The 13716-nt window shown below is 44.6% G+C and overlaps 1 protein-coding gene across 1 annotated transcript; it reads right to left on the bottom strand.

Annotated features, from left to right (window-relative positions):
* Nucleotides 1-2485: 2485 nt before the first annotated feature.
* On the bottom strand, nt 2486-3448 carry LOC123041995 (norbelladine synthase). Its single transcript, XM_044464528.1, has 2 exons — nt 3172-3448; nt 2486-3087 (listed from the first exon to the last, which is right to left on the bottom strand). Exons 1-2 carry the CDS (start codon nt 3359-3361, stop codon nt 2786-2788), a joined length of 492 nt encoding a protein of 163 aa, XP_044320463.1. The 5' UTR covers nt 3362-3448; the 3' UTR covers nt 2486-2785.
* Between the last annotated feature and the right edge of the window lie 10268 nt (nt 3449-13716).

The following is a 13716-nucleotide window of genomic DNA, read 5'->3' as shown; positions in this document are numbered from 1 at the left end:
AAAGCGGAACCGACTGGCCATCTCCTTTCTTTATGACAGTGATGACGGGATGTGACAAAGCGAGTGGCAGCGACGCCTAGGTTCCTATGGCTAGCAATAAATGATTTGAAGAAGACTTGACACTGGAGGCCGTGCAACCATGGAGCTGCGAAGACGCGACGCTGAAGGCCGTGTAGCCGTGAAGCTGCAACATTGCAAAGACGCAGGCCGCGAAGCCGTGAAGGTGAAAGATGCAAAACCGCTAGATCGCGGCACCACAAAATCAGGAGCTACGAAGCCATAGAGATGCGTTGCTGGAGGCTGCATGATAGCAAGTACGTAGATTTTGAGGTCGGGCTACCGTGAGTTAGACTGTCTCCATCACTAAAAAAGAGCCTGCTTGGATTTCGTTCTCAAGGCAGCAAGACTCCACAACTCCAGACAAGCTCGGGCGCTACCGATGGTACAATATACGAAGGGCGGCCCGTCTGCCTGGAAGCTCGAGACTTGGCTGGCTTCAGGGCCGAAGAGTCCTAGCGGCAGCCTTACCCAGCGATCGGTCCAAGGGTCCAGGATTGGAGCTAAAATTTATCCTTGGCGTGAAAGCCGAGAAGCTCTCACAGTGAGGTCGGTTAGGATCCCTATCAACCCTAGCTCTCATCCCCTTTATAAAGGCGAGGCTAGGGGTAGTCCGAGGCATCTGTTCCATTGCCCAGACCTCGGTAGCATTCATCATCCTCCACTTGTAACCCCCTCGCACGAGGTGATCCCACATCAATCCAAAACAAAGCAGGAGTAGGGTATTACCTCGATCATGAGGCCCCAAACCTGGGTAAAACCCCCGTGTGAACTCCCTTTACTTCCTACTATGGTCTCCACCCTAACAGGGGCACTGACGGTTTTCTGCACCATCACTGGTACTCTGGTAGTGAGTTGGAATCTGTTTAAATCGTTTGGTTTGTGATCTATCTCTCTAGGTGCGGTTCATTATATGTACCCTTGATCCCCTTGTTGGTCTTCTGCGCCTGCCGATTGCACGATATATTTAGGAAGTTAGAGTTATGGAGACAAACCTTGGAATCGAAAGGGTTTAGGCTTAGTAGAACTAAAACCGAGTACATGATGTGCGGTTTCAGTACTACTAGGTGTGAGGAGGAGGAAGTTAGCCTTGATGGGCAGGTGGTGCCTCAGAAGGACACCTTTCGATATTTGGGGTCATGCAGGAGGATGGGGGTATTGATGAAGATGTGAACCATCGAATCAAAGCCGGATAGATGAAGTGGCGCCAAGCTTCTGGCATTCTCTATGACAAGAGAGTGCCACAAAAGCTAAAAGGCAAGTTCTACCGGACGGCGGTTCGACCCACAATGTTGTATGGCGATGAGTGTTGGCCGACTAAAAGGCGACATGTTCAACAGTTAGGTGTGGCGGAGATGCGTATGTTGAGATGTATGTGTGGCCACACGAGGAAGGATCGAGTCCGGAATGATGATATACGAGATAGAGTTGGGGTAGCACCTATTGAAGAGAAGCTTGTCCAACATCGTCTGGGATGGTTTGGGCGTATTCAGCGCAGGCCTCTAGAAGCTCCAGTGCATAGTGGTCAGCTAAAGTGTGCGGAGAATGTCAAGAGAGGTCGGGGTAGACCGAATTTAACATGGAAGGAGTCCGTTAAGAGAGACCTGAAGGATTAGAGTATCACCAAAGAACTAGCTATGGACAGGGGTGCATGGAAGCTTGCTATCCATGTGCCAGAGCCATGAGTTGGTTGCGAGATCTTGTGGGTTTCACCTCTAGCCTACCCCAACTTGTTTGGGACTAAAGGCTTTGTTGTTGTTGTTGTTGTTGTTGTTGTTGTTGTTGTTGTTGTTGTTGTTGTTGGTCTCGTGGGCAAACCTTTGCTCTGTAACTGAGTCAGGTCGGTGCCTTTTCGGTGGTTTGTTCGATTCATTTTCGGTGGTTGCAGGACTGAATATGGTATGTGGAGATCATGTTGAAGGGGGTTTGAGGAAGGTCTGATTTGAAGGGCCATCGCCCTGTGGTCTTCTGTTCATGAGTTCCATCATTCATCATTTAATAGGACGTGGATCCAGTGTCCTGATTGATTCTTATTGTAGCAGTTGATCTTGCTTTTGGTATGTGTGTATGTTCTCCTTTAGTTGCAGCAGAAGCAGGAGGGTACTAGTTCTGCAGAGATGAATCAAAGGCTCGCGAGGTTTGGTTTCTGTTCATGGCTGATTTGATTCGTTACGGTCAACTGTTATTTTCATTTGGTCAGATCTTCCCGAATGTGGTGTTGAACTACTCATCAACCTAGAACTTCATGATTGTTTGGATGATATAATCCCCTCTCGATTCCGCTTCTTCATTTGCACAGTACAATTTTGTCCATCTTGCCATCAATCTGAGTCATATATATCTTGTGTTTATTCGGCTTAACTGGTCATAACTGCAAAATGCATATGCATGAGAATATTTTCCAAAATTCCAAATGTGTGATGATACATAATCAAATCCGTGGTACTTTTTTAATCAAACCTTCATTAACGAAAACAAGTTAAGGTACATTTCTTCGAGAAAAGGAGCATCAGGCTCCCAACTTCATTTTCATGAAACTAATAAAGTTAAGGTACATGGACCGCGAAATATCTATATATCAACTATGTGATATTCATATGATCAAACATACTATCCTAATATGTTTGATCATTGGTCATTTATTTTTTCAGGGAAAACACACAACGTGGAATCAGACATTATTTCTCTCAAAGCATTGATACACTTTTGCTCTGAGATGTTGCAAGAATTAACTGCTCTGAGCGATCTTCTGCTCCTTGAGGTACCCTGCAAATTTCTCAGCAGTTGCAGCCAGAGGTCCGGTGCTGACCATGGCTTCAAGCCCGGGGTGAGTTTCATAGTTTATCTCATACACAATGGTCGATCTTATCACTGAAGAACTGGGTCCTTTGGCGATGATCTCGAACCTGACCATGTAATAGAGGAACCCGAGCTTCAGGATGTCTCCGTCGATCGTCTGCGCTTCCTTGATGTAGTTCTCATTGTCGACTTTGATGAATTTCTCCCTGTATGTCTCCAGGCCAGGGATCCCTGGCAAAAGCAGTAAACCGTTAACTCGGTCAGTATACACATGGACGACTTCAGGATTGAAAGGGTGGTTTCCGGATATCTCACCTGGAGCGAATGTGAGCTCCAAGATGGTGCCGACGTCGCCATCGCCGCTCACGAGCTGTATCTTGGCGAGCACCTGCGGGAGAAGCTCGGGCAGCAGCTCCGCCGCACGGAGTGTGCCGTAGAGTCCCCATAGGTCGGCGGCGGGCACATCAGCCTCGAACTCGTGAACCTTGTTCTTCCTCATCGCCATGGACTTGTGGAATGTGAGAAGGGAAGTGTCTGTCAACCAACAAGCTGAAGCAGTTCAGTGTGTGTGACTGTGTACAACTGATTAACTGTATATATAGGCAAGTCAGGTATGAGTTATGACAAGTGAACACGGCTTAAAGTCTTCGCTCGGAATATCGAAGGTTGAGATGCCACGGTGACAACGAGGGGCGCACTTTTGGCTGAAGTTATCCTGGCATTGTTTTGGCTGAAGTTAAATATTGGGTGGTTTCCCTTGGAGGCAAATAAAGTATTTGCGTGCTTTGCAGGCCTGAAGTTTACTAGTATATTATGCATTTCGGCCTGCCAGGACCAGTGGACAAAGCGATTCTCTTCCTGTAAGCCCTTTTTTTTTTCTTCTTATTTTGGAGAACTGATTCCTCTACAAGCACTTGGTTCTTGCCATCATGTCTGATTGCGTCCGTCTCCATCATTTGGCGATTTGTTTACTGCTGCTTTGTTATCATGGAAACCAATCATTTGTGCGTCACTGTGATCCTCAAGTGCTGGCCGGCTGCCGTTTATGCGATTTTGTTATGGCCTGTCTAAGCCAATCCTGGCGCCATCATTTGCTCCTCATGTCAGCTCCTCATCTTACTAAATGTAGCACGGTACGATGCTATGCTGTGCAGGCTGGACTTGCGGTACGGCAAATGCGAAAAATATTTGGTTGATTCGCCGCGGCGATCTGGGGCGTTCTTTTTCATTGATTCTTGAGAGATTTGAACCAAGGCTAAGGCGATATAGTGTTTGAGGGCCTGCCCTTAATTAGTAGTACATCACAAATGCTTGGCGCCGAAAGCAAATTCCCTTGCCTACTCTAATTCTGTTCCCGAAAACATACAGTAAGCATGGTCCATGGTCTCAAAATTGAGCATCTACCAGAGGCAAGCAGAGTGCTCCTTTCACCGCTGGTGAGGCATCCCCTTGATGGCGGTGGCGGCCGGTGAGGAAGATGGAGCCAGCGGCCGGCGACCACCGGCACGGGATAAGTTTCTGCACGCTATGGTTATGTATTTATTCTTTATTGGGGGACGGGATTTATCCCTGGTTTCTTTACAAATTCATAGGTCTTCTTATAGAATATGTAGAACGAAAACAATTTTGGAAACCATCTGTTTCAACAGTGGGATAAAACATATCCAATATCCCAGTTATATGAAGATCTCTTTTTGGGGAGATCAAAGTTTCATTTCACCTACAATGCATGAACAATATTGGAAATTACATCAACATTTTGTTCGAGGACATGAATAATTTTCAAAACAAAAAAACTTTTATTTTTTCAAGTACATGGACATTTTTTTCAACTCAAAACGAGTACATGATTTTTTTTAAATGTAAACGTTTTAAAATTAAATGCATTTTAAAAGAATACTCACACTTTTTCGAATTCCATGAGCATTTGTTAAAATACACTAATCTTTCCGAAAAGCACAGAAATTTGTTATTTCAGTATGGAAGGATATATTTTATAATAAAATAATATATTAGATTCTTTCCATGATTTAAACATATTACAGTTTACAACTTTTTATCAAAATTCTGAAATAAAAATACCGATTTTCTAACGGGTTGTGGCTCATTAAACTAGGGTGCCAGTGATGGGGCATTAATTCCTGCACAAAGCTGTATATAGCGGGCACGTCTATATAATGCTCGTAGTGACTCCTTTTTTTCTAGACAAACTCGCAAGCTTTATTAAGGTGTCACCACCATTACTGAGACGAACAAAAGATCACCGGGATGGCCTAGCCAAGTATGATGGCCAACTCCTGAAGTAAGTGCATGCTAAGCGAGATTGTGAGCCTCAACATTTGAGGTCCTAAACTCGTGTTTAAAAAGACAAGAAGTAAAACTAAGAGATGTATTTGTGATTTATGTGCAATAGCTCCAGACACGGCTGCGGTTCCCTCTCCAATTGCTTCTATTGCGACCTTGCAGTCCGATGGCACAGAGATCTTTGTGATGTACAAATCTTGCGCCAAAGCCAAGGCCTCCCTGGTCGCCAAAGTCTCAAACACTGTTGGGTCATCGATGTAGTTGAACACCACTGCCGACGCTCCCTGATACGTTCCCCACGCGAGCGTCACGTGCATGAGACTGTACCCGGCCCAGTAACCATGAGGTCTCATCATGCTCATATCCTTTTTTTATTTATTTCTTAATATAAAAAATTATATACATATATTACAAAAAACCAGCCAATATTTTTTAAAATGTTCATCACAAATTTAAAAACTGTAAATGCAATGTAAAAAAATCACTCACCTTTAAAAAAATATTTGTACCATAATAAAATGTATGTGACATTACAAAAGTTTTCACACATTTCAAAAAATGTACATGAACTCTTACAAAAAAGTGTTATACAATGTAAAAAAATGTTCGACTAATTCAAAAATATATTTTAGGTGGATACCAAAAATGTATAATGAGTATAAAAAAGTAGATATCAAAACATATATTTTAAAATTATTAATTTTGTATTTAAATATGACAACTATAGAAAAATCTTATGAAAAACGTACAATGTATATGAAAATATAGACATCAATGCATATATTCAAAAAATGTTAGTCATGTATTTAAAAAATAATAACACATGTATAAAAAATGTTTCTGCTTTATATGAAAAATGCACAACATGTAAGAAAAAGGATAGACATGTAATGAAAAAAAGAAAACAAAGAAATGCGGAAAACGGAGAAAGGAACAAAGAAAATAAAGTAAAAAGCAAGAAATAAACAAAGAAAGTTGAAGAAAACCAATAAAGGAACAAATAAAAACCAAGAAAAAGGCATTGTACCGGAAATATGGAAATTCACTTTGGCAAAAGGGAGCATATGCTCCCGCCATCGAAAAATATATTTCAAAATGTCAAAAAATTCCGAACGCAAATTTGACGTGCACATCTCAACATTGTATGTGCGCACGCCAAGTTTGATGACAAACTGACATTTTATACACCTTGTGTAAAAAAGACAAAAAAATGTCTCATGAAAAGCCTTTTTTTAACACTTTTTTTGTCTTTTTTTTTGCATGTGACACAACAGTTGTCGGTTTTCCACGAAACGAGTTTGCATGCATGTAGAATGTCGAGCACGCGAGAATCATTTTGTCAGAATTTTGTGGTATTTCAAAATATGTTTAAAACACATTTTGAAATCCAGGAGCATATGCTCCCATGTGCCAAAACGCCACTCTCCATGAAATATGACTATGTTTGTGGCAAAAAGAAAACTGATACTCAAATGTGTAGTCATTTGTTTTCCATGTAGAGCATACATGTTTTGATTGTTTGTATCTAATTTTATTTTTCGGGAAGATGTTTTGATTGTTTACATCTAATTTTATTTTTTTGTAACAGAAAAAAATTCAAATGTGTAGTTAATTTTCTCATCCACACGAGGCAATTTTGTGAGCGTCCCTGAATTTTATACAGTTTTGTGTGTGTGTGTGTGTGTGTGTTGGGCTCGGCTCCCGTCCCCATGGCCATATGTTCATGTTCATGCTCATGCTCATGCTCATGCTCATAGCCTGTGGCAATCGTTGACACGGTTGGTGGTGTGTGTGTGCAGGGCATGGTGGTCTTGGCTCCCGCTCGCCGCCGGCCACGCTTGTCGACAGATTGGTGCTGGAGTATTTCTATTCCTATCCTCTTCAAGCTAGCGTTCATCAGGTGCCGGTTGGAGGAACGATGTGAGAAGTGCAACGTGCTTCCTCGCCGCATCACTCGCCTGCCGAGTCCATACGCGGTTATTCTTATTTTTACATTTTGCAGGAACATACACGGGGTATTCTTCTGATTGAAATCAATCAGCGTGCTTGTGGGAACAACAGGGGTATTAGAACCGTCAACGCGGAATCAACTCTTTGGCTAGCGACCAGCCCTAGCCGCCGCCGAAGAGAGTCAACCCTTCCGGCGCTAGGTGGCTCCCTTCCGCCAGCAACCTCTTGGTCGTCCACGGCGAGGGGGTTGCCGGACCCGCGCGTGCGGGTCACTTCAGCTTTAGGTTTTAGGCCCCCTAGTAGTTTTGGTTTTTGAATCGTTTGATATCTTGGCTTCGGCGGCGGTGATGATGATGCTAAATAACAAAACTCTAAATTGTTGCTGGCAAGACGATAGTCTCTTTGGTCGGTGATGGATTTGGGAACCAGTCTATTGAAGCAGGGATGTCGCGGCGACGACATCCTTGTGGTGGACATGTGTCCTCGAGTTTCGCCGTTGCGACGACATCTGCTCCAACGTCGACGCGGAGTTTGGTAGGTAGTCGAGGAGTGGATGCAGATTTTTTTTTTAAAAGGAGGATGTACCCCCGGCCTCTGCATCTGGACGATGCATGCAGCCACTTTATTAATTATTCACAAAGACTTTATAAAGTAGTATATCGGTAAGCCTGGAGCCACCATCTTAGAAACACATGTCGCTACTCCTATCCCCTTGATGCAGGGGTGCCGAATGTCCGAGCCTAATACCAAACAGACATCACACCGAAATCTAACATCTAATGCCCGATGACCCATCCCAGCCATATATCGGGACAGGGTCACACACCGGTCTGATGCACTCACCGAGGCCGTCACCGTCGTCTTACACCGATCCATCTCCAGAGCAGGGACTGACGCACACCTCGCTAGCCTGTCGTCGATGCCACCATGGAGCCAGACAGCGCCACCGCCCTGCACTCGACCATCCATCCGCATCCGCGACGATATCCAGCTGCACCATCCCACCAATATTTGTCGTCATCGACGCGGTAGATACAACACCGCACGATATCCGTCGACGTTATCCAGTGGATGCAGATTGTAGTCTGCATCGGCGACATCTGGAAGATGAAACGTGTGCTGGGTTTGTGGTTGATGGATGTCAGGTATGGTTTCCTCATTCGGCATCTTAATCGTGGTGTGGTGCTTGATCTGGAGTTCGATGGCATGTCCGGATTGTTGCCCCAGTCTGATTCGTTCAAAGACAATGATTTCACTTGTAGTTAGCTACCTTGGAGGTCCGCAAAGCTGCATATTAGCGATGGAGCCGCGTTGAGTTCGGCTGAGGAGGTGATCCGTCATTTTTTCCTCTGGTGACTGTTGTGGTGGTGCCGGAGGCGGGTGACGAGCATAAGCTAAGAGACATTCAATATATATATAGGGAAAATGCATCCTACTACCGGTGGTAGTTACACCCATTTCTCATATACTATCATGTGGTAGTATATACTCTCTTTTATTATTTTTAGTATGTTCACATACTATATCTAAGATACTCTAAAGCGAGTTATGTGAAAAAATTGCATGTGAGCCCATATTTTTATAATATTTGTGAAATACGTACATATTTGTACGTACAAAGGAGTATGCTCAAAATATACAACATACTACCTCAAAAATAGTATATATTACCTAAACATTCTTACATACTACATACTATGCGTACATACTCTCCCATATGATAGATACTACCTAGAACGTATGAAACAAAAGTGGGAGTAACTACACCCGGTAGTAGGAAAAAATTGTCATATATATATATATATATATATATATATATATATATATATATATATATATATATGACAAATATTTCCTACAAGCAGTGGTAGTTACCATCACCTGCGTTTTGTATGTTGTATGTAGTGTCTATCAAAATCGAGAGTATGTACGTGTAGTATGTAGTATATAACAATGATTAGGTAGTATATATACTAATTTTTAGATAGTATATACAATGTTTTGAGTATGCTCTTTTTTACGTATAAATATGTATGTATTTCACAAATATAACAAAAACTATGGGCTCATATGCAATTTTTCATGTAACTTGTTTTAAAATATCTTACATATAGTATACAAATATATTTAAAATGATAAAGTAGTATATATAGTACCACATGATAGTATATGAGACATATGGAGTAACTACCACCGGGTGATAGTATATGAGATATATAAGAGTAGGATTTTCTACAATAGCTTGCCACAGAACTAGTTACGGTTTTCAACGGTGTAAAAGTTCTCTAAAATCCTGAGAAAAATATCGACCAACCACACCTACAATATAACATGATCCAACGGATGGATTGAAAAAATATGACTGCATGTGTCCTGGACAAAAAGAACAAATGTTCCAATATATATTGATCTTGCAGTGAGCTGAAATGCTTGTCTTTTTCACTGAGGACACATAAATACATATTTTCACAATTACATCGTTGGATCATCTTATTATATTAGAGTGAGGCTTTCCTGTTTATTTCATATTTTTTACTTATTTTTAAACCGTTAAATGTTTAGCAAGCCTTAACTAGTTCTGTGGCAAGCTATGATAGACACAGTTTTACCAATTTTCTACAATAGCTTGCCACAGAACTAGTTAAGGATTTCGACGGTGTAAAAATTCTTTAAAATCATGAAAAAAATACTGAACCAACACACATATAATACAACATGATCCAACGGAGGGATTAAGAAAATATGACTGCATGTGTCCTGGACAAAAAGAACAAATGTTTCAATATATATTGATCCTACAGTGAGCTGAAATGCTTGTTTTTTTGCTGAGTACACATAAATGCATATTTTCACAATCACACCGTTGGATCATCTTATTATACTAGAGTGAGGCTCCCCTATTTATTTCATATTTTTTACTTACTTTTAAACCGTTAAATGTTTAGCAAGCCTTAACTAGTTCTGTGGCAAGCTATGATAGACACAGTTATATATATATAGATAGACACGAGGGTATTCTTCTGTAATGGAATTTTCTCTGATGAGCTAGAGATACTGTTGTCCTTCTACACTACTGGAATCCAGTTATTTGCCGTCTGCCATTTCTTTGCCGTTAGCTGGCTGACGATAAAGAAGGTCTTTGCCGTCGGCTTACAGAAAACGGACGACAAAGAACTGGCTGATGGCAAAGAGAGGGAGGTGGCCCCACCAACGAGCAGCTAAAAAGAAGATTCTTTGCCGTCCGTTTGCGGACGACAGCGGGATTAACCTAACTAACGGCTGCCCCCACCCCCCCCTCCATCTCTCTCCCTTTCTGTCCGCGCGCCTCGCCCCGACCAGTCCCCGCCCTCTTGCCCCGTCGCCCCACCACCCGCCGCCGTCCCCTCACCCCTCGCCCCTCGCCCCGTCGCCCCACCACCCACCGCCGCCGCCCCTCGCCCCGTTGCCCCACCACCCACCGGTCCTGGCCCCGTCGCCCCACCTGCCGCCGCCGCCCCCTCGCCCGTCGCCCCGTCGCCCACTGCGGTCGCCCCCTCCACCGGGCCGCCACCCCCAGCCGCCGCGGCCCCCTCCACCGGGCCGCCGCCGCCCCCACCCGCCGCGGCCGCCGCCCCAAGCCGCCGCGACCCCCTCCACCGAGCCGCCGCCCCCACCCGCCGCAGCCCCCCTCCACGGGCCGCCGCCGCGGCCTCCCCCTACACCGGCCACCCCGACCCACCGGTGAGTAACCTTCCCCCCTTTTTTTAGTTTAGTTTATTTTAGATTTTTTTAGTTAATTTAGTTTCTGTTTTAGTTATAGTTTATTTAGTTTTGATTTCATTTTAGTTTTAGTTTTATTTTTAGTTTAGTTCATTTTAGATTTGTTTTAGTTTTAGTTTAGAAGAAGAAGAAGAGTAGAAGGAGGAGGAGGAGGGAGCAAGAGGAGGGAGAAGAAGAAAGAAAAGAAGAAGAAGAACAAGAACAAGAAAGAAAGGAAGAAGAAGAAGAAGAAGAAGAAGAAGAAGAAGAAGAAGAAGAAGAAGAAGAAGAAGAAGAAGAAGAAGAAGAAGAAGAGGAAGATAGTTTCTTATTTAGGGTTCCGCCACGTTTTGTAGTTTCTTTCTTTTCTGTTTTAGATATTAGATATAGTTTAAGATAATAAATAGTTTTAGATAGTTTACATATTAGAAAAGAAGAAGGAAAAAAAGGAAAAAGAAAAAAGGGAAAGGAAGAAGAAGAGGGAAAGGAAGAAGAGGAGGAGGAGAAGAAGAAGAAGAAGAAGAAGAAGAAGAAGAAGAAGAAGAAGAAGAAGAAGAAGAAAAGGAAAAAGAAGAAGCAGATGAAGAAGAAGAAGAAGAAGAAGAAGAAGAAGAAGAAGAAGAAGAAGAAGAAAGAGGAAGAAGAGGAAGAAGAAGAAAAGGAAAAGGAGGAAAAAAAGAAGAAGAGGGGAAGAAGAAGAAAAAGACATGTTTTTATACTTTCTTATTTAGGGTTCCGCCACGTTTTGCAGTTTCTTTCTTTTGTTTAGTTGACTGTTTTTATACTGCTAGCTAGTTGCCTAGTTTGCCGACCGAAAGAAGTTAAATTAGTTATTATATGAAATTCAACTAAAGTCAACATTTTTGACGACTAGTGGTACTAATAAATTCAACTAGAGCCATCATATGTCCACAAGTGCATTGTTTTTTGAATGAGAAATGATAATTTGGTGTAGTTGATTATCTTCTACTCAAAATTTCTTATGTTATAATGTTGTATGATAATGTTGTTAGGGTACTAATTGGTCTTTTCTGCTGCTTATCAGAGATGGAGGGAAGCCGCCACCGTAGACTCCGCTCTACCACACCGCAATATGAGTTGGATGCTTCCGAGTTATTCAGTATCATACTTGGGACTTTAGTATCATTCATGACGCAGGTATATAAAAGGAGAGATCTCCCCTTCACCCGTCTCATTATGATATCTGTTGTTTGCTACATCACTCATTGTCCCAAACTGCAGAGGTTGCCTGACACTTTTATGAACATGCTGGGTGAAGATCCGCCAAATAATGTGAAGCTGCGATAGGCCGGCAGTGGATTTTGCAGGCTGTGGGACGTGGAGTTGGTGATCAAGGAGGGCCACATGTACTTGTGTCGTGGCTGGGAGAAGTTCTACCGTGCCTACGACCTACGGCTGGGGTACTTCCTTCTCTTCAGGTACGACGACGACGCCACCATGCTCATCGTGAAGGTGTTCAAGGCGACTATGTGTCGCATGCGCTACACCGACGACGATGATGCCAGTACGTTCTGCCTATTCTTATTCCTCTACATTTGGCTTTGTCTCACATCGATTGTTAACGGTCATTGTTGCATTTGGACAGGCAATGGGAGCAGCAGCAGCGACACTGGCTACAACCAAAGCAATAGTGACACTGGCTACAGCCAAAGCAGCAGCGATTCTGGCTGTAGCAAAGACAACAAGGAGGATGATCCGGATTGGAGCGGGGAAGAAGAGGAGCAGAGTGGGCACCAGGCTGAGGATGACCTAGCGATGGTGGTGGCTGACCAAGGGCAAGAGATGGTGGTGGCTGACCATGGGCAAGAGTTGGTGGTGGCTGAGGATGACCTAGCGATGGTCGTGCATGTCCTGCCTGAAGATGGCCTCGCGATGGTGGTGGTGCCTGACAATGACCTCGCGCCGGTGGTGGCGACGGCGATCCCACAGCTGGGCGATATGACCACACCAATTGTGGTAGAAGACTACATCCCACTGCCTCCACCGCCTCGCCGCTCTTGGCGCATCAGGCTGAGGAAGGAGAAGGAGAAGAACAATGAGAACTGAACTATGTCAAGTATGTCAGATCTCCAAAATGATATATATATATATATATATATATATATATAGGGTGGGTCTATTCTACTAACACCCCCTAAGAGTTATTCTGCTAACAAAAATCCTTATTCTGATAACACCCACCGCATCCGCTGCCCACCCCCCACTTTCTTCCTTCCCGAAACACCCGCACCCAACCCCCCGATCCCCCACCTTCTTCTTCGCCGGGGCCCCGGCACCCTCAGGTTCTTCGCCGCCCGGCCCCGCCCCCCAAACCCACCTTCTTCCATGCAAGGGCCCCCGCACCCTCCCCACCTTCTTCCCCACTGGCACCGGCCACCGTGCTCTCCACCGCCACCTCCACATCCACCGTCGGCCGCCCAGAAGCGCTGCGCCGCTGGCTGCCCTGCCTACCCCAGCGCGAGCCCTTCTCCTTCCCTCTTCCTCTGCCCGGACTCTGGCGATCGACGGATCTGAGGACCCCCTGCCCTCCCGCGCCTTCTCCATGGCCTCCTCCCCTGCCGGTGCCCGCGCTCGTCTAGCTCGACCTCGTCGGAATCCGCGGCGAGCCGCAACCCCGACGGGGGCCTACCCACTTCCAGTGGCTCGGACCACCATGCCTCCGCCGTGAAACTGAAAAAAGATCCCGGCGAGATCCGGCCTGCCGCCCGCGCTGCCCAGGGTTCGTCCTCTCTGTCCACGGCCAGACGAAGACCAGGGCCCCTTCCCCACCATCGACAGCGAGATCAAAAGACCGAGGCCGTGGCCACCACGTGCGTCCACAACAGCGAGATTCCACCTCCGGATGCA

The sequence above is a fragment of the Triticum aestivum genome, chromosome 2B (genome assembly GCF_018294505.1).
Source record: "Triticum aestivum cultivar Chinese Spring chromosome 2B, IWGSC CS RefSeq v2.1, whole genome shotgun sequence".
Classification (NCBI taxonomy): domain Eukaryota; kingdom Viridiplantae; phylum Streptophyta; class Magnoliopsida; order Poales; family Poaceae; genus Triticum; species Triticum aestivum.
The sequence above is the reverse complement of the archived record's forward strand: the minus strand, read 5'-3'. Positions and strand labels throughout refer to the sequence as shown.